Raw genomic sequence first — 18,871 nt, 5'->3', positions numbered from 1 at the left:
GGCCAGAGTAACAGCTAGTGAGAGAGAGGTGGAGGAGCTGAAGAGAGAGAATTCAGGTAATAAACATACAGTCTGACTGACTATGAACAAGGGATTTGTTTTCATTGGTTGAAATAAGGATCACCTGATGTTTGTTTTGTTCCTCATGCTCCCAGTACAAGCGGCAGAACTGTCAGCCATGGGGACCAGGATGACAGCCAGAGAGAGAGAGGTGGAGCTAGAGAGAAAATGCAGGTGTAGTGCTGAATAATATGTAACAATCTACGTTTAATACATCTGATCATCTGACTCCATTTAATTTTATAGTGAAACCATGTCCAATCATTGTGAGTTTAGCTGACTAAGATCAAGAAATGGTCATGTGGAGCAAACACTAAAGTCAAATGTATTTAATTAATATTGGATCATGAATGGATTCACTTACAAGGCATAAAGTTTAAGTTACAAGGCAATACTGACATTAACAAAGCATAATTCTAGGCATACAGATCCTAAGGGTAACTTACAAGACAAAGCATGATGTAATCAGACCCACTAGGCTACAGGCCTATGGGCTAACCTAATAGAGAGATGCATTTTCAAACAACCTTTTTCCATGAGCAGGATACAAGATAAGAAGGAGAAGAAATTACTTTCATTCCATGCATACCAGATCTGACTTGTTTATATTCTAAATCAAATTAAAATAAGATATCCAATCAGATCTGACAGTGTTGAGAGTTTACCCTAAACAGATACAAGTTACCACAGAGATAATACATCCATATCAATGGCACCTAAGTTCACCTCAGAGGACAACTTTCAGATAGGTACCAAACATTGATGCAATAGTGTTCTTCTAACACACATTTCTGTAGTCAATTCTCTGGTTACTGTTAGAGAGAGAGAAATACATGTTGTCCTCTCAACCGGGGAGGGCTGTCCAGACCCTAAATGTATTGTGTTTTGTTGGACCATTTGCAATGAGGCCAGAGGGGACAGAGAGCTGGGTTAAGGCTGGGCCTACACAGGTAAGACAAAAATATGTTCAGAAAAGTCTCATCTGTCACCTTGTCTTGCAAAAAATAGTACCTGCTATTTCTTATAGAAATGGGAGCATAGAATACATTTCTCAACAATGCTCAATATTGGTCTGGATCGTTTATCCTTGTTGCATGGTTTTCACAAAATGTTTCTCCCCGGTGTTCAGAGACCAAAGGTGTCTTTCTTTGCTAGTTTAAGTAACACTGCGGGACCCTTCAATACTGACACCACTCTGGTCCACACCAATGTCGTCACCAACATCAGCCAAGCCTACAGCCTGGTTACAGGTACTGCTTACACCAATCTACACTGAACAAAAATACAAACGCAACATATACGTGTTGGTCCCATGTTTCATGAGCTGAAATAAAAGATCCCAGAAATTTTCCATACGCACAAAAAGCTTATTGCTCTCAAATTTTGTGCACAAATTTCTTTACATCCCTGTTAGTGAGCATTTCTCCTTTGCCAAGATAATCCATCCACCTGACAGGTGTGGCATATCAAGAAGCTGATTTAACAGCATGATCATTACACAGGTGCACCCTGTGCTGGGGACAATAAAAGGCCACTCTAAAATGTACAGTTTTGTCAGACAACACCATGCCACAGATGTCTCAAGTTGGCAATTGGCATGCTGACTGCAGGAATGTCCACCAGTGATGTTACCAGAGAATTGAATGTTCATTTCTCTACCATAAGCTGCCTCCAAAGTCGTTTTAGAGAATTTGGCAGTATGTCCAACCAGCCTCACAACCGCAGACCACGTGTAACCACGCCAGCCCAGGACCTCAACATCCGGCTTCTTCACCTGCGGGATGGTCTGAGATGAGACAGCTGATGAAACTGTGGGTTTGCACAACCAAATAATTTCTGCACAAACTGTCAGAAACCATCTCAGGGAAGCTCATCTGCGTGCTCGTCGTCCTCACCAGGATCTTGACCTGACTGCAGTTCTGCGTCGTAACCGACATCAGTGGACAAATGCTCACCTTTGATGGCCACTGGCACGCTGGAGAAGTGTGCTCTTCAAGGATGAATCCCGGTTTCAACTGTAACAGGCAGATGGCATCGTGTGGTCGAGCAGTTTGCTGATGTCAACGTTGTGTAGAGTGCCCCATGGTGGCGGTGGGGTTATGGTATGGGCAGGCATAAGCTACGGACAACGAACAAAATTGCATTTTATCGATTCCAATTTGAATCCAGAGATACCGTGACGAGTTCCTGAGGCCCATTGTCGTGCCCTTCATCCGCCACCATCATGTAATGTTTCAGCATGATAACGCACGGCCCCATATCGCAAGGATTTGTACACTATTACTGGCAGCTGAAAATGTCCCAGTTCTTCCATGGCCTGCATACTCACCAGACATGTCACCCATTGAACATCTTTGGGATGCTCTGGATCGACGTGTAGGACTGCGTGTTCCAATTCCCACCAATATCCAGCAACTTCGCACAGCCATTGAAGAGGAGTGGGACAACATTCCACAATCAACAGCCTGACCAACTCTATGCGAAGGAGATGTGTCATGCTGCATGAGGCAAATTGTGGTCACACCAGATAAGGACTGGTTTTCTGACCCACACCCCTACCTTTTGTTTTTAAGGTATCTGTGACCAACAGATGCATAACTGTATTCCCAGTCATGTGAAATCCATTGGTTAGGGCCTAATGAATTTATGTCAATTGACTGATTTCCTTATATGAACTGTAACTCAGTAGAATCTTTGAAATTGTTGTGTTTATATTTTTGTTCAGTGTACATGTATGAAGACCCATGTCCACAGGGCCCCATCTACAGACACTGAGACCAACATCACTACCAGACTGCTCCAGTGGCTATGAGAGACAGACATTGTTGAGCTCTCTGTCTTCCCTCTGATACAGGTGTCTTCACAGCTCCAGAGAGAGCAGTCTTCTACTTCAGATTCAGCACCATGATACCAGCAGCTCAACATTGGGGTCATCTGAGTTCATGGACGTATGTTCTGTTCAATAATCAACCGGGTTTAATGTGGGCACAACAGTACATTAGTACTGGGGGTTTTGAGAATGTATCCAGTGATGTGACTCTAGAGCTGGAAGAGGGGGACTAGGTCTACATGAGTCTCCCCTCAGGCAATAGGCTCATTGATAGTTACAATAAACACAGCATCTTCAGTGGCTTCCTGCTCTTCCTCGTGTGAAGGAAACACTACTACAGCTGTAATGAGCCCAAATGTTATCAAAGCCTGGGGTACGCTGAAATCTTTCTGTATAAAACATCATCATTAAAAACTGTGTGTGGAAAACAGGATTTTATTCAGTTGTGAGAAGAGCACAGTTTGGTCTGAATTCACAGACACAGTCAAATACAAGTGGGCATTCAGACAAAACAGTAAAGAATTACAATACTAAAATACATCAGCAATACATAGCAAAAAGAATATGGAGGGGAGGAGGAAAAGAAGAAAACAGAAAGGGGGAGAGAGACTCTTGTGGGTGCAGGTGTCCCCAGGTTAGCATGGTGTGTCCTTACAGCAGGCTTCTACACTCAGAGGAGACAGAGTTATAGAGTGGTCTCTTCCAGCTGTCCTCCCTCTGGAACTCCAAGAGAGATAAGATGAAGAAATAGAGGGATGAGATGGAGGTATAGAGGGTGGTCTCTTATAGCAGTCTTCCTCTGCACTCCGTTGAGCCACAGCAGCACAGCAGCTCCTTGCCCTCCACACTGCCAACCTCGTAGTTATAGTCCCACGTCAACTCTGTCCCTGCCCGGATACGCCTGCACACACACATGTTAGTAGATTATTAAAAGTGGTCAACATTCACAAGTGCTCAGCACAAAACCACACATCAAATAATACATGTCTTTATCAGAGTAACAGGGTCTTACCACATCTATGTAACCATGTCTAACACAGAACACTCACTTGCTGGCGAAGAAGGCCACCCAGGGGAAACGCAGGTCGTGTGTGTCTACAAACACATTCTGGACAAACAGGTTAGCACTGCAGCTATGCTGTAAGGAGGAGCGATGAGAGGGAGAGAAGAGAGAGAGCTTAATTCCCTTTGTCAAATTACATTTAACTCCACTTAATTAAACACACGCCAGGGTTTCCGTTAGGAAAATGTGTCGCCGTATGCATTGGGTGCGTAACCTGAGTAGGGCGTCCACCCACGGTGCTCAGAATCACAGAAATCACATTTAGAATATGATAATTCATATTAACAGAACATGAAAGTCCAGGATACAACGATATGCAGTCCTTCCCAAATTCTGATGTGCACTTTGAACACATTTCACATTATTTTCCTCAGCCAACAAGACTAGTAACAAACAACACTATCCTATGTCAATCTACTATAGTAGAAAAGTTTAGGCTACCTATTCTATTGGTCAGCTTGTCGAGAAAGAAATAGCCTATACAAACAGACTCTGGGACAGTTGTGGGACGATAGTTGAGGAACGTTTAGCTTCACATTATAAGAGCAGCAATGTGTACAAGGCAGCAGGCTACGTGTGAATGTTCATTCAATAATGTAATTAGTGGTAAAACACTTGTCAAAAGGGCACTGCATATGTGAGCAGTTTCATGTGACAGAGATGAAAATATCAGTTAGAAATGTAGAAAGAGGAGATCTAACAGGCTTCTTCGAAGCAAGGTAAGACATGCCTCATAATATGTATTAAAACTTTCAGGTTTCAAACAATTAAGTATGTTTTTAAAATGCATACTGCCTCCAGTTCATTGCAAAGTGGTGTGTGGCGCACTGATGAAGCCTGCCTTCCGTTGCTGTTTGATACCTGCGTTCAAAACAACTGGGAACTTGGAAATCTCCGACCAGACTTCAGTGCGTTCAAGACAACTGGGAACTGGAGAAAAAAGTAGCTCCAACTGGGAAAAATCGTTTCGAAAGGTCATCCAACTCGGGGCTCTTTCTAGAGCTCCGACTTCCCGACCTGAAGATCACGGACGTCATGATTTGACCTTGAGTTCGCACTTGTCTTGAAAGCACCACAGGATGCTGCAGCAGCAGCTCTTATGCTGTCTGACAGATTCTCCACTCAAAGGCTCTGTACACGTGTGAAACATAAAACACATAACGAATATACTGTACACACGCGCCAATTTCATTTCACTAAATTATGCAAACGTACCTATAGACCGATAAGCATGACCAGTCAAATGTATTTCCATCGACTGGTATTTCCATCAATGAATAGGCTAAAAAGCATTATTTCGCAATGGGATTTTTTCTTCTCCCGGACAATTGGCCGGCGGCAATTGTATTTATCGGCTTTTCTATGTATTTATTTTGTAAATCGGACAAAAGCCAGCTATTACCGGCTAATGGAAACTCTGACACACACGTAACACTCACGTTGAGGTAGCGTCCCAGGTTACCCTCCAGCTTGGCGTCGATGATGTAGCAGGACTCCTCGCCATCGAAGAACTGCCGTGTGTTTTTAGGTCCACTGTCTCCCCCGTCCCCACCCTTACCCTGCGCCCCTCCGTGGCCCCCCGGGCCTCCCCCTGGCCCTATCCCAGCCCCTCCAGTCTTCACCATCAGGCCATGGGAGTTCTTCAGGGCAATGCCTCGTGTGGACTTCACAGCCACCTGCCTCTTCACCGCACCTGAGACAGGAGGCAAGGAGAGGAGACATGGAGAGGGAGGAGAGGAGGCAAGGAGAGGGAGGAGAGGAGGCAAGGAGAAAGAGGAGAGGAGGATGAAGGGTCAATTCAGGGAAAAGCACCACAAGAACAGGTCTGGCAATACCTGATATAAAGCACAGAGATCTATGAACCCACCGCCCCAAATTCCCCCTCTCCTCACCTTGCATGCGTTTTCCCCTCCCCCCATTCTTCTTCTTCCCCCCTGCCACCTCAACCCCTACCTCTCTCCCTCCTCTCCTCACCCTGCGTGCCTTTCCCTCACCCCATTCCCCCCCCCCGTTTCCCTTCCGCCTTCCTGTTCTCCCCCTATTTCCCCCCCCCTCACCCTGTGTGCGTTTCTCTCTCTCCTTGTTGTCGTCAGATCCAGAGCTGATGGTCTGGACGTCATCACTGTCCGACAGCGTCATCACATCCTGTCTCTTCACTCCCTCCGTCTTCACCGATTGGTTACCGCTGGGGGCGCAAAAACACACAATTACCTTACAGACTCACTCAACGTTATCTAATGTTATTCATATGGCACATTTTACCAAGTACATTTGACATTGTGCAACACAGGCCTAAAAGAGCCAAGCCAGGGTTAAATAGGTTGAAATTACATTTCACAATCTTTCATTACGTACCTTTTGTGGTCTCCGGGCTCCTAGAACAGAGAACACATGAGAAGGTGTATCAGTATCCAATCACAGCACCGGAACACAAATCACTCATTAATAAACATGAGAAGGAATCAATCATTACATGAGAGGGTGTCCAATCAGAACACCAGGAGATGAAAGCAAGAGATCGAGGCTGATCGATTTCTCCTAATATATGTAATAGGATCTACACAAAATAGCTGAGGTGGATATGGACTCCTCTCTTCCCCCTCTCTCTCACCTTCTTCTCTATCTTCAGTCCCTCCATCTTAACGGTGGCCTGAGAGGTAGAGGGTTGGTTGGTGAGCCAGGATGCTACTTTACTCTTCCCACTCTCCTCCGGCATGGGGGGCGGCTTCCTGTCTTCCTTTCCCCCCACTGACACACTCATCCCATCCTTACTGTCCTGGCTCCCTGGATGGGGGGAGGGAGACAGGATGAGGGAGGGAGGAGGTGACAGAAAATATAAATATAATTTTAGATCACACTGCAACATGGAAAAATGTTAAATGCAGCTGTTTTTCTCAATATCAAATATATCTGGGTAACAATTAAGTACCTTACTGTGATTGTTTTCAATTAAAATAGTAAAAACATCTATATATTGTTTCTAGAAAATTGAAATTTCTCAAGCAAGAATCTTGCTAGGACTGTCTGGGAGTATTTGTATTTTTGTATTCATTAAGGATCCCGAGTAGCTCCTGCCGAGTGGGGAGGGGAAAACAGAAAACTAGCTGTTATTGGCAGAGACGTTTGGAACTCTTTCTTATTAACTAATTTACTGCCCAGTGATGTCACCAAGCAGGACAAAACTCCATCCCACCACAACAGGCTGACATTTCAGGCGGTCTTTTCAAATAGCTCTTACACTAAAAGGGCATTATCATCCTTTTCACAATTTCACAGTATTATTCCAACCTCTTCAGTGTGGAAATATATATAAAACACAGGAAAATCACATTTTTGACTGCACCGGGCCTTTAACATAATTTCTTACTGCCATGTCATTATTACAGTTCCAGCCTTACAACTGTGGGTTCAAGTTAAGTGCACACACACCTTCCTTGACGCCCTTGGCCTGGCGGCGAGTGGTGTAGCTCCTCCACACAGAGCTGGAGCTGTAGTAGGGGTCCTTCACAAACGTGTCGTCTGAACTTTTGTCGTTGTTCGACTCCTCATCACTATCCCCATCCTTAGAGGAGTCACCACCAGCACCCCGCGCTGATGGAGAGAAGGATGTCGTAAAACGGTAAATGGTGTTATTTGAGACTCTAGGTGAGTCCTAAATGGCACCATAATCCCTATAACGTGCACTACTTTGGCTCTGGTCAAAAGTAAAAGCCAGACTCTTTCTAGACTATTAAACTGTGACCCCTCACCTTTGCCGGCGGGGTTGGTAGCATTGGTTCTCTGGGGGGGTTTGGGAAGGGGCTTGTTCTGCAAAGCCAGGGAGGAGGAGGGGGGGTTCTTCAGCCTGGACATGTCCACCCCGCTCCCGTCGCTGTCTGAGCAGTGGGCCTCACTCTCATACCCTTCCTTGAAGTTCTCCACACTCTCTATGTGGTCCAGGTTAGCAAAGTACTCATCACCCATCTCCAGACCTTCCTTGTCTGCAAAGTCATCTGTCAGAATCTTACCTGGGAGAGAGGAGAGGGAGAAGAGCGTAAGGGAGGAGAGAGAAGAGTGAGGGAGGAGAGAGGGAAAAGAGAGTGAGGGAGGGAGAGAAGAGAGTGAGGGAGGAGAGGGATGAGAGGGAAGAGAGAGAGAGTGCCATCACAGCAGCAAGATTTGTGACCTGTTGCCACAAGAAAAGTGCAACCAGTGAAGAACAAACACCATTGTAAATACAACCTATATTTATGTTTATTTATTTTGTACTTTATACATCATTATAACACTGCACATAGCCATAATATGACCTTCGAAATGTCTATTCCTTTTAAACTTGAGTGTAATGTTTACTGTTCATTTTGATTGTTTATCTATTTCACTTGCTTTGGCAATGTAAACATATGTTTCCCCATGCCAATAAAGCCCATTGAATTGAGATGAGAGGAGAGCGGGAGAGAGGAGAGAGGGAGAGAAGAGAGGGAGAGAGGGAGAGAGGAGAGAGGGAGAGAGGGAGAGAGGGAGAGAAGAGAGGGAGAGAGGGAGAGAGGGAGAGAGGAGAGAGGGAGAGAAGAGAGGGAGAGAGGGAGAGAGGAGAGAGGGAGAGAGGGAGAGAAGAGAGGGAGAGAGGAGAGAGGGAGAGAGAGGAGAGAGGGAGAGAGAGGAGAGAGGAGAGAGGAGAGAGGAGAGCGGGAGAGAGGAGAGCGGGAGAGAGGAGAGAGGAGAGAGAGGAGAGAGGAGAGAGAGGAGAGAGAAGAGAGAGGAGAGAAAAAGGGAGGTAAAGAATATATGAAACCCTTTCTATGTTGTTATTCATTCTGCATACATCTGTAGGCATGTAAACAATGACATACACTTATAAGGAGCCATGTGCTGTTATGAATGCTTATGACAAGTCTTAATATGCAGTCCACTTCCTACATGCAATGTGAATACCGGTACATACTGTTATCCATGTGTAAAGCCTGCTATAACACTGTTCTGTCCCCTCCTCCACCTAGTGACGTACCGGCGTAGATGCAGACGAAGGATCCCTTGGCCACATCGTCCAGACAGCGGATGCCCCAGCCTTTGTTCTGGGTCTTAAAGAGCTGCAGCCTCACCTGCAGACCGTGCTGCACCAGACGGTTACTACACATCTGACTACAACACTTACAACGCTTATTACACTCATATATCCTGAGAGAGAGAGGAGAGGAGAGGAGAGGAGAGGAGAGGAGAGGAGAGGAGAGGAGAGGAGAGGAGAGGAGAGGAGAGGAGAGGAGAGGAGAGGAGAGGAGAGGAGAGGAGAGGAGAGGAGAGGAGAGGAGAGGAGAGGAGAGGAGAAAGAGAGAGAGATTAGTACGAGGGACGTCTGTATTTGTGACTGTGTGTGTGTTTGTGTGTGTCTGTCTCTCACCCGGTGGGCAAACACTCCTCCAGTCTCTTTTGTGTGTATCCAGCAGCGTGGTTGATCTGTGCTCCAGGAGTACAGGCTGTGGCCTGCAGGGTCAGCTGGTGACACGAACACTTGGACCTGCAGAACACATACACACAATCCCCATTTCAACACATTAAATTGACTAAATGAGTTAATCACTGATTTAACAATTGGACAGGTGAAATCTATGTAGTGGAAGCCATGCAGAAGGACAGAGCCCAGATGAGGGGTCACAGAAGGGTCAGAAGGTCAAGAGTGATAGTACTGACCTGTCCCTGCAGCCGTCGGTACAGTCACAGCCCACCAGGAACTCTGGACTGGTGTTGATGAACACTCCGTCTTCAGGGATACGCTCCTTACCTGGCAAGACACAGATAACCATCAGTCATTGACATCTTCAGGAATTACACTGCCTTCAGAAAGTATTCAGACCCCTTGACTTATTCCACATTTTGTTAGGTTACAGCCTTATTCTAAAATTGATTAAATAGTTTTTTCCCCCTCATCAATCTACACACAATACCCCATAGTGACAAAGCAAAAACTGGTTTTTATAAATATTTGCTAATTTATAAAAAATAAAATAAAACATGAAATATAACATTTACATAATTATTCAGACCCTTTACTCAGTACTTTGTTGAAGCACCTTTGGCAGCAATTACAGCCTCGAGTCTTCTTGGATATGACGCTACAAGCTTGGCACACCTGTATTTGGGGAGTTTCTACCATTCTTCTCTGCATAACCTCTCAAGCTCTGTCAGGTTGATGGGGAGCGTCGCTGCACAGCTATTTTCAGGTCTCTCCAGAGATGTTCGATCGGGTTCAAGTCCGGGCTCTGGCTGGGCCACACAAGGACATTCAGAGACTTGTCCCGAAGCCACTCCTGCGTTGTCTTGGCTGTGTGCTTAGGGTCGTCGTCCTGTTGGAAGGTGAACCTTCGCCCCAGTTTGAGGTCCTGAGCGCTCCGGAGCAGGTTTTCATCAAGGATCTCTCTGTACTTTTCTCCATTAATCTTTGCCTCGATCCTGACTAGTCTCCTAGTCCCTGCCACTGAAAAACATCCCCACAGCATGAGGTCCTCTGTAGCTCAGCTGGTAGAGCACGGCGCTTGTAACGCCAAGGTAGTGGGTTCGATCCCCGGGACCACCCATACACAAAAATGTATGCACGCATGACTGTAAGTCGCTTTGGATAAAAGCGTCTGCTAAATGGCATATTATTATGATGCCACCACCATGCTTCACCGTAGGGATGGTGCCAGGTTTCCTCCAGACGTGACCCTTGGCATTCAGGCCAAAGAGTTCCATCTTGGTTTAATCAGACCAGAGAATCTGGTTTCTCATGGTCTGAGAGTCTTTAGGTGCCTTTTGGCAAACTCCAAGCGGGCTGTCATGTGCCTTTTACTGAGGAGTGGCTTCCGTCTGGCCACTCTACCATAAAGGCCTGATTGGTGGAGTGCTGCAGAAATGGTTTTCCTTCTGGAAGGTTCTCCCATCTCCACAGAGGAACTCTAGAGCTCTGTCAGTGACCATCGGGTTCTTCGTCACCTCCCTGACCAAGGCCCTTCTCACCCGATTGCTCAGTTTGGCTGGGCGGCCAGCTCTAGGAAGAGTCTTGGTGGATCCAAGCTTCTTCCATTTATGAATGATGGAGGCCACTGTGTTCTTGGGGACTTTCAATGCTGCAGAAATGTTTTGCTACCCTTCCCCAGATCTGTGTATCGACACAATCCAGTCTTGGAGCTCTAAGGACAACTCCTTCGACATAATGGCTTGGTTTTTGCTCTGACATGCACTGTCAACTGTGGAATCTTATATAGACAGGCGTGTGCCTTTCCAAACCATGTACAATCAATTGAGTTTACCACAGGTGGACTCCAATCAAGTTGTAGAAACAGCGCAAGGATTATCAATGGAAACAGGATGCACCTGTGCTCAATTTCGAGTCTCATAGCAAAGGGTCTGAATACTTACGTAAATGAGGTATCCGTTTTTTGTTTTTAATACATTTGCAAAAATATCAAAAAAACGGTTTTCGCTTTGTCATTATGGGGTATTGTGTGTAGATTGCTGAGGAAATGGGTTTATTTAATCCATTTTAGAATAAGGCTGTAACGTAAGAAAATTTGGAAAAAGTCAAGGGGTCTGAATACTTTCCAAAGGCACTGTATTCACCATAGAATTAGAACTTCACTAATCCCATTCATCCCAATATTCTAGTTTTATGACTTCATCTCAACTGAATATCAAATGACTCCCTTTTGCTTAGTGTTGTGTAGCTAGCGCACCACCATTGGCCCGAACTATACAGGAAGACCTAGGGCTCTGATGGGTAATAATTTGATTGAGGCCTGTACAGTAACTCAAGGCCTATTTACTGATTAAGTAATCCCCCCCCCATCCTCCTCACTGTAGGCCACGTCGGGCGGCGGTGTGACGTCGATCTCATTGACGCAGGACAGGGGAATGTCCTCGCGGCCGTTGGTGATGTCTCGGATGTAGTAGTAAGGCTTCTGGGGCTGGAAGCGCCGGTCGACCAGGACGTAGGGGTCCAAGCAGAACATCTCCAGGAAGATAAAGTCACAGCGCGTCTGGAAGAGGTAGCGCTGGATCTCCGCCATGCTGCGCAGACACAGCCCACATGGAGACTTGTAGATCACATGGAACGACATCTGATGAGGGAGGAGGGGGGCGGGGAATTTAATTGGGGAGAGCGGGGGGGGGGGGGGGGGAGTGAGAGATAGTTCATACCAAAATCTGTCCCCCCTATAATGATCCCAACCGTGCTTCCTGAAAGATATTTTTCTCTGTCTTTACCTTGCGATTGACTCTCCGTCGCCCCGTCATGCGTCTGAACTCGTACAGTAGAGGGGTGAGCAGGGGGTTCCTGCCCCGGTGCATATCTGCTCTGGAGGGCCGGATACGGTTGAGACAGGCAGGCTGGCAGGTGTGAGGCAGGTAGAAGATGCGGTCTGTGGGGGCGCGGTACGAGGGCTCGTGGGGAATCCGGTCGTTACTGAAGGTGTATGGGGTCACTGTGGGTGCAGGGGCGGTCGGAGGGGCTTGGGGAGGAGGGGGCAGGGACTGCTGCTGGTGTTGCATAGGCTGTTGGGACGTGAGAGTCTGGATGTTGCCAGTCTGAAGGACATACATTCTGGAGAGGGAGCGGGAGAGTGAAGATAGAGTTATGAATAGATTCCTATAAAACTTTGCATATTTGTGAGTGTGGCTGTTTAGTAAGAGATTATGTTTTTTTAATTTTTATGATCATATATTTTCCTGTCCCCTCTCTCTCACCTGGATGAGTTTCCAGGAGAACCAGTTGAAGGTTGGGGCTGTATGGCTTTAGGGGCGTGGCTATTACTGGCCAATCCAGAGCGAGAGCCTCCTGGAGGGGGAACGTACGGAGAAGTACTCTTCTTAGCCATCTGATACTTAGGACTGTTGAGGGGGTGGGGGGAGAGAGAAAGACAAAGAGACAGAGGAACAGGAGGGAGGGAGGGGCGATCAGGGAGAAAAAGGGGTAAATGTAGCAGCGAGGGGGGAGAGAGAATGTCGATTTTCAAGGAATGTCACAAGGTTTACACTGTGTGATTCTGTGTGTGTGTGTTACTCACTCTGTGCGTGCAGGCTGATTGGGCTGGGAGGGTGTAGGAGGGATGGAGGATGGTGGGGAGAGGGGATGGAGGGAATTAGTGGGGGTCCCGCTGGGGGTTGCGCTGTTCCCCCCACTGTGATACTGGACCACTGGCCCCTTGGTCCTCAATGCTCCTACAGAGACACAGATAAAATGGTTAACGACATCACAGTGAAGTAGAGATTAGAGTTATCCAATGAAGGACAGGCCAAGGTCCCATCAGGTACAGTATAATATGTGATCCCGCTGGGTTATTAAAGATGGATTGATTGGTTAAGTGATTGGTTTGTTTGTCCATATATTGATTGGTTAATTGATTGATTGACTAGAGTGAGTGTTACCCATGTTGGGGCGTGTCCTCTGCTGGCCAGCCATCTTCTTCTCCTGGGTGTTGGCACAGTTGGTCTTCAGGTTGAACATGGGTTCCAGTCTGGTTGAACCGCGGTAGATCCACTCACTACGCTTGTCATCCTGGAGGAGAGAAACAATAACCAACTAGATTACCAGAGAATCACTTTCATTCATTCAATTGCTTTTTTATCTTATCCACTTTATTTTCATATTTTGTTGAGTGTCAAGTCTGCTGAAGTAGTATAAAAACGTGATTCAAAACAAGAAACTCAAATAAAATACTTTATAATGGTATCCCTGTTTATAACATATGCTGTGACCATCATGTTAAATCAGACTATAAATAACGTAAAGTTTGGTGGTAATCAAATCCCAGTGATGATGTCATCATACCAGGAAGAGGATCTTGACGAGGCTGCCGTCCACCTCCTCCACTCTGCTCCTCCACCACGTCCCCTCCCACTCTGTCTTGATGACCTGGCCTGCCTTCAGCAGCACCATGGGCCTGTTGGGGTACGAGGTTATATACTCCTCTATGAAGTCTTTACACGACGCATCCTCTATGTCCTCCCATGTACGCTTCACTGGGGAGGAGAGAGAGTGAGGGGGGGAAGAGAAAAGATGAGAGGGGAGAGATAGAGAAGATGATGGTGGAGAGGAAGAGGGGTAGGGGAGAGTGAGAGAGAAGATGTGAAGATTGTAAACTGTGGTCACATCCCAAAACCAAATTGACAGGAAAGAGAGGAGGAGATCAAGAGAAGGAAAGAGAGGGTTCTTACTTGGTCTGCAGACAGGGTAGAGCTCAGGCAGGGTCACGTAGGAGGCATAACCGTCGTCAAAGAAGATCAGGAACCTGAAACACACATAGACAACCGTTGAAACACCTCCGCAACCCTTCACCAAACACACAGAGGATATTTGAAACATGCTCACACACACACACACACACACAGCTTCTCACCTCATGCGGTTTTTGTTGTTGGGCATCTCTGCTACGATGCCCGCGTAGAGCCAGACCTGGTTGCCGTCCTTGTACTTGGCGACCACCCTGGCTCCCACGTATAGCCTCTCCAGGGTGGGGTGGTAGTGAAACGCTATGTGGTTCCCAGACAGTAGACTCTTCCCCTTGTTCTCAAACTTCACCTTGTACTTACTGTAACCATTACCTACAAACACACACATTCTTAATGTCAAACTTCACCCTGTGTGTGTGTGGAGAGGTCTGTGTGTGTGTGTATGTATGTCTCACCGACAGGGTTGATGGCGATGAGCATTCCGCTGTGCCAGGTCTTGGTGCGTTTCTTTCCCAGAAGACTCATCTCCAGTTTGATCTCATCATCCTTCAGGGAGGGGTTAGGCTGGGTGGGTGTGTTCCTGGGTGTGGCCTGGGACACAAACACCGCTGGCATGGGTACCGGGCCACCTACACACACACAAAAGAAAACGCATGTGAACTTTTGCGCAGTATGTACACACACAAAGACAAGAGAGAACGCCACCTAGTGACCCGGAAGAATACATCAATCACACAGACATATAGAATGGCACATTTGTGCTATTACCTGGCTGTTGTATAGCAGGGCCGGAAGAAGGGTTCTTGTTGACTGTCTGGGCCAGCTTCAACACCTGCTGGGAGGAACGCTGGAGCGCTGCCGACGCCTCCTTAAACTACAGGACACACGTACGCGCACACACAAACATAATTAACACATACATATGGATATTGTTCAAACTTATTTCTGGCTTTCACCTACCACCTGTGTATGTATGGGGGGGGGGTAGTGAGGAAGGGATATAGAGAGAGAGACAGGGAAGGGAGAGACAAAGCGAAAGAGACAGCGAAGGGAGAGACATGGAGGAAGAGAGACAGGGAGGAAGAGAGACAGGGAGGAAGAGAGACAGGGAGGAAGAGAGACAGGGCGGAAGAGAGACAGGGCGGAAGAGAGACAGGGCGGAAGAGAGACAGGGAGGAAGAGAGACAGGGAGGAAGAGAGACAGGGCGGAAGAGAGACAGGGCGGAAGAGAGACAGGGCGGAAGAGAGACAGGGCGGAAGAGAGACAGGGCGGAAGAGAGACAGGGCGGAAGAGAGACAGGGAGGAAGAGAGACAGGGAGGAAGAGAGACAGGGAGGAAGAGAGACAGGGCGGAAGAGAGACAGGGCGGAAGAGAGACAGGGCGGAAGAGAGACAGGGCGGAAGAGAGACAGGGCGGAAGAGAGACAGGGCGGAAGAGAGACAGGGGCGGAAGAGAGACAGGGGCGGAAGAGAGACAGGGAGGAAGAGAGACAGGGCGGAAGAGAGACAGGGAGGAAGAGAGACAGGGCGGAAGAGAGACAGGGAGGAAGAGAGACAGGGCGGAAGAGAGACAGGGCGGAAGAGAGAGAGGAAGAGACAGGGAGGAAGAGAGACAGGGCGGAAGAGAGACAGGGAGGAAGAGAGACAGGGAGGAAGAGAGACAGGGAGGAAGAGAGACAGGGAGGAAGAAAAACAGGGAGGAAGAGGATGAGCTTCAACACCGGCTGGGAGGAACACTGGAAAGCTGTAGATAACAGGGTCAATTAATACACATTCAATTAACACGCGTGTGTGTGTGACTAATTCTCTGTTCTCACCATTGCATCCTGGACAGGTATCCCAGGTTTCTTGGGTGGAACCACTGTGAGAGGAAAGAGGTCAGAGAAGAGACAGGAAAGAAACAAGGTTAGACATTCGCTCCTGTGTTTTATACTGGAGCTGCCCTTCTGGACAGGTTTCCTTTGATAAACATATTGTTTATCTCACTGGGAGTAAGTGTCAGTACGTACGTAAGCCCACAGCGATGACATCATCATCGTCATCATCATCGTCAATTTCTATTACATCAGAGGACAGAGCCCCTCCCACTCCGCCCTCATCCTCTGAAGAGCTCTCCTTGTAGACCAGCCCCATCTTACTGTAGGTGGACTTCACCAGAGCCTCACACTCCACTATGGACCTGACACACACACACACACAAAATGGAGAGAATCACACAGACGTTAACACACACACACCAGTCCTATTTTACAGTAAGCCGGGCCTCACATTCTTCTATAGACCTGACACACAGACACACACAGGAGAAACACACAAACATCAACACACACACATCTTTCCCATCTCCCTAAAGGCTTCCACTCTACTATGGACCTGAGAGAGAAACAAACAAAACATCATGATCATCCCCCCACACACACTCACTGGTTGGCGTTGTTGAAGAGTTTGTCCACCACCTCCTCTTCCTTCTCTTTGTTCTCCACCCATTCCTTGAGCTCAGCAAGCTGGGCCTTCCTCTGGCGGACTGCCTCGCTCCTCTCCACCTCCTCTTCTATCCACTTACTCAGCTCCTCCAGAGAAACACCCAGCTCCTCCTCCAGACCAGAGTCCCAGCCCTCCACCTCCATCCTGGGGGGACAGATAGGGAGGGGGGGGTAAGCAGAGAGTAAGAAAGCAATGGGAGTAGCGGAGAAGGGTAGGCAGAGAGAGAACAGACTGAGTGAAGACGAGGCAAAGAAAGTGAGAGAGATTTTATGGAGTTGGCTAAGATTACATTGTTGCTGGTGTTAGCCAGCCAGCTAGCAAGCCAACTACACAGTATCCTGAAACCTGTTTTAGTTTCATGGCCGATTAAACACGTTGGGACTAAAACTCACCTGTACAATCTCTTGAAATATCACCCTAGGTAGTTTATATTGTCACAAAGGTCATGCATTGCAAGTGTTTTCAATTTCATGTGATCGTCGCATTGTTTTGAAATGAGGGACCACTGTGCCTGACTATGCAGGGATATTGACACTCAAGTGCTCATGTCATGTTAGTTGTAGTCTTGAAGATTCTAAAATAACGCCTTTAACTAATCAAACTAATTTAACTAGGTCAAAAGAAACATTTGAATGAAAACTATTGTCATCAAAAACCTTTCACACCATTTGTAAATCATACTAAAAAAATGTTTTTACTACAACCACCAAACGTTACATCGTCAAAAGGTTAACACAGCGGTGCGCAGAGAAGACGCGTTTAGCAGTCCAAAATATTGTACTGTAGTAGCGTTAAATGAAATTCCTGGGCGAATGCAGTTTTTAAAGTAAGTGTATTTGTGAACATAATCACAGTGGATGTTCATTTATCGGATAAGTTGTGTTTATTCAAACAATCTTGCCAACTCGCAAGTTACCTTGCAAGCAAGCTAACGTTACTGAGCTGGGGATGCAGACTAGTTAGCAATTTAGCTAGCTATGCTAACAAGCTACATGCAGTTCAGTCTTTTGTAGTTGGCTCCTCCAAGTGTCCTCTAAATCTATATCCACTCACAGTATAATGCATCTGCAACTAAAAAATTGTTCATGAATCGAGACAATTTTTATTGAAGTTAATGAACTCACCCATCATTATTGTCCATTATCCAGGTATTCAGCGAGAAAGCTACAGACCACTCACAATACCCCCCCTCCGCATACAACTTCTTCTCCTGTCACTTTCCGGCAGACTAGACGCTGTGTTGCGTATTGCTGCCCTTACAGGTCGGAGTGCGGATTGCACCATCTAACCCTACACCTATACACTATCCCCAAAAACCCACCACCCCATCCCTCTACTTTGGCCCTAAACGATCCTACATCAGGCAGTCGGCCTGGGATGATGGAACCCCTTTTCTCAAAACTTCCTGTAGATCTTCTGCACTAAAATCTCTCTGCTGCTGCAACTACCATCTATCCAGGTGGAAATAGTACTCAATTCTCATACTTGAGTAAAATTAAAGATACCTTAATAGAAAATGACTCAAGTAAAAGTGAAAGTCACCCAGTAAAATATTACTTGAGTAAAAGTATTTGGTTTTAAATATACTTAAGTATCAAAGTAAATGTAGTTGCTAAAATATACTTAAGTATCAAAAGTAAAAGTACAAATAATTACAAATTCCTTATATTAAGCAAACCAAATGGCATAATTGTCTTGTTTTTATTTATTTATGGATAGCCAGGGTCACACTCCAACACTCAGACATAATTTAAAAACAAAGCATTTGTGTTTAGTGAGTCCACCAGATCAGAGGCAGTAGAGATGACCAGGAATGTTCTCTTGATAAGTGTGCGAATTGGACCATTTTCTGTCCTGCTAAGCATTCAAAATGTAACAAGTACTTTTGGGTGTCAGGGAAAATGTATGGAGTAAAAAGTACATACTTTTCTTTAGGAATGTAGTGAAGTAAAAGTAAAAGTTGTCAAAAATATAAATAGTAAAGTACAGATACCCCAAAAAACTACTTAAGTAGTACTTTAAAGTATTTTTACTTAAGTACTTTACACCACTGCATCTATCTTCTGGGATTTCTGCTCCATCAGTGCAGTGCAGTTGATCACAATGGCTATTACGCAAGAAATCCAACCTTACTAAAACACATCCTTTCTGGCTCTCTCTCCAGGCCTACTCACTGGGTGCCTCCCAGTCGACTCACTGACCCTTGGGCTATCCTCTACTCTCTTCACTGCCTCAGCATAGGAAACTTTCTG

At 46.4% G+C, this 18,871-nt stretch overlaps 1 protein-coding gene across 1 annotated transcript; it reads right to left on the bottom strand.

Annotated features, from left to right (window-relative positions):
- Positions 1-3,310: 3,310 nt before the first annotated feature.
- LOC311121351 (histone-lysine N-methyltransferase SETDB1-B-like) lies at positions 3,311-17,825 on the bottom strand. Its single transcript, XM_084195851.1, has 25 exons — positions 17,744-17,825; positions 16,560-16,763; positions 16,145-16,314; positions 15,953-15,996; positions 14,904-15,009; positions 14,591-14,764; positions 14,303-14,507; positions 14,121-14,194; positions 13,735-13,925; positions 13,332-13,461; positions 12,971-13,124; positions 12,651-12,794; positions 12,171-12,507; positions 11,764-12,025; positions 9,621-9,711; positions 9,331-9,447; positions 8,941-9,110; positions 7,703-7,960; positions 7,383-7,544; positions 6,565-6,737; positions 6,309-6,328; positions 6,011-6,138; positions 5,393-5,646; positions 3,940-4,028; positions 3,311-3,791 (listed from the first exon to the last, which is right to left on the bottom strand). Exons 1-25 carry the CDS (start codon positions 17,758-17,760, stop codon positions 3,674-3,676), a joined length of 3,792 nt encoding a protein of 1,263 aa, XP_084051977.1. The 5' UTR covers positions 17,761-17,825; the 3' UTR covers positions 3,311-3,673.
- Positions 17,826-18,871: the final 1,046 nt, after the last annotated feature.

Source organism: Coregonus lavaretus (assembly GCF_964263955.1).
Source record: "Coregonus lavaretus genome assembly, contig: HAP1_SCAFFOLD_1391, whole genome shotgun sequence".
NCBI classification, from domain to species: domain Eukaryota; kingdom Metazoa; phylum Chordata; class Actinopteri; order Salmoniformes; family Salmonidae; genus Coregonus; species Coregonus lavaretus.
Note: the sequence above shows the minus strand (reverse complement) of the source record. Positions and strands in the feature narration are given on the sequence as shown.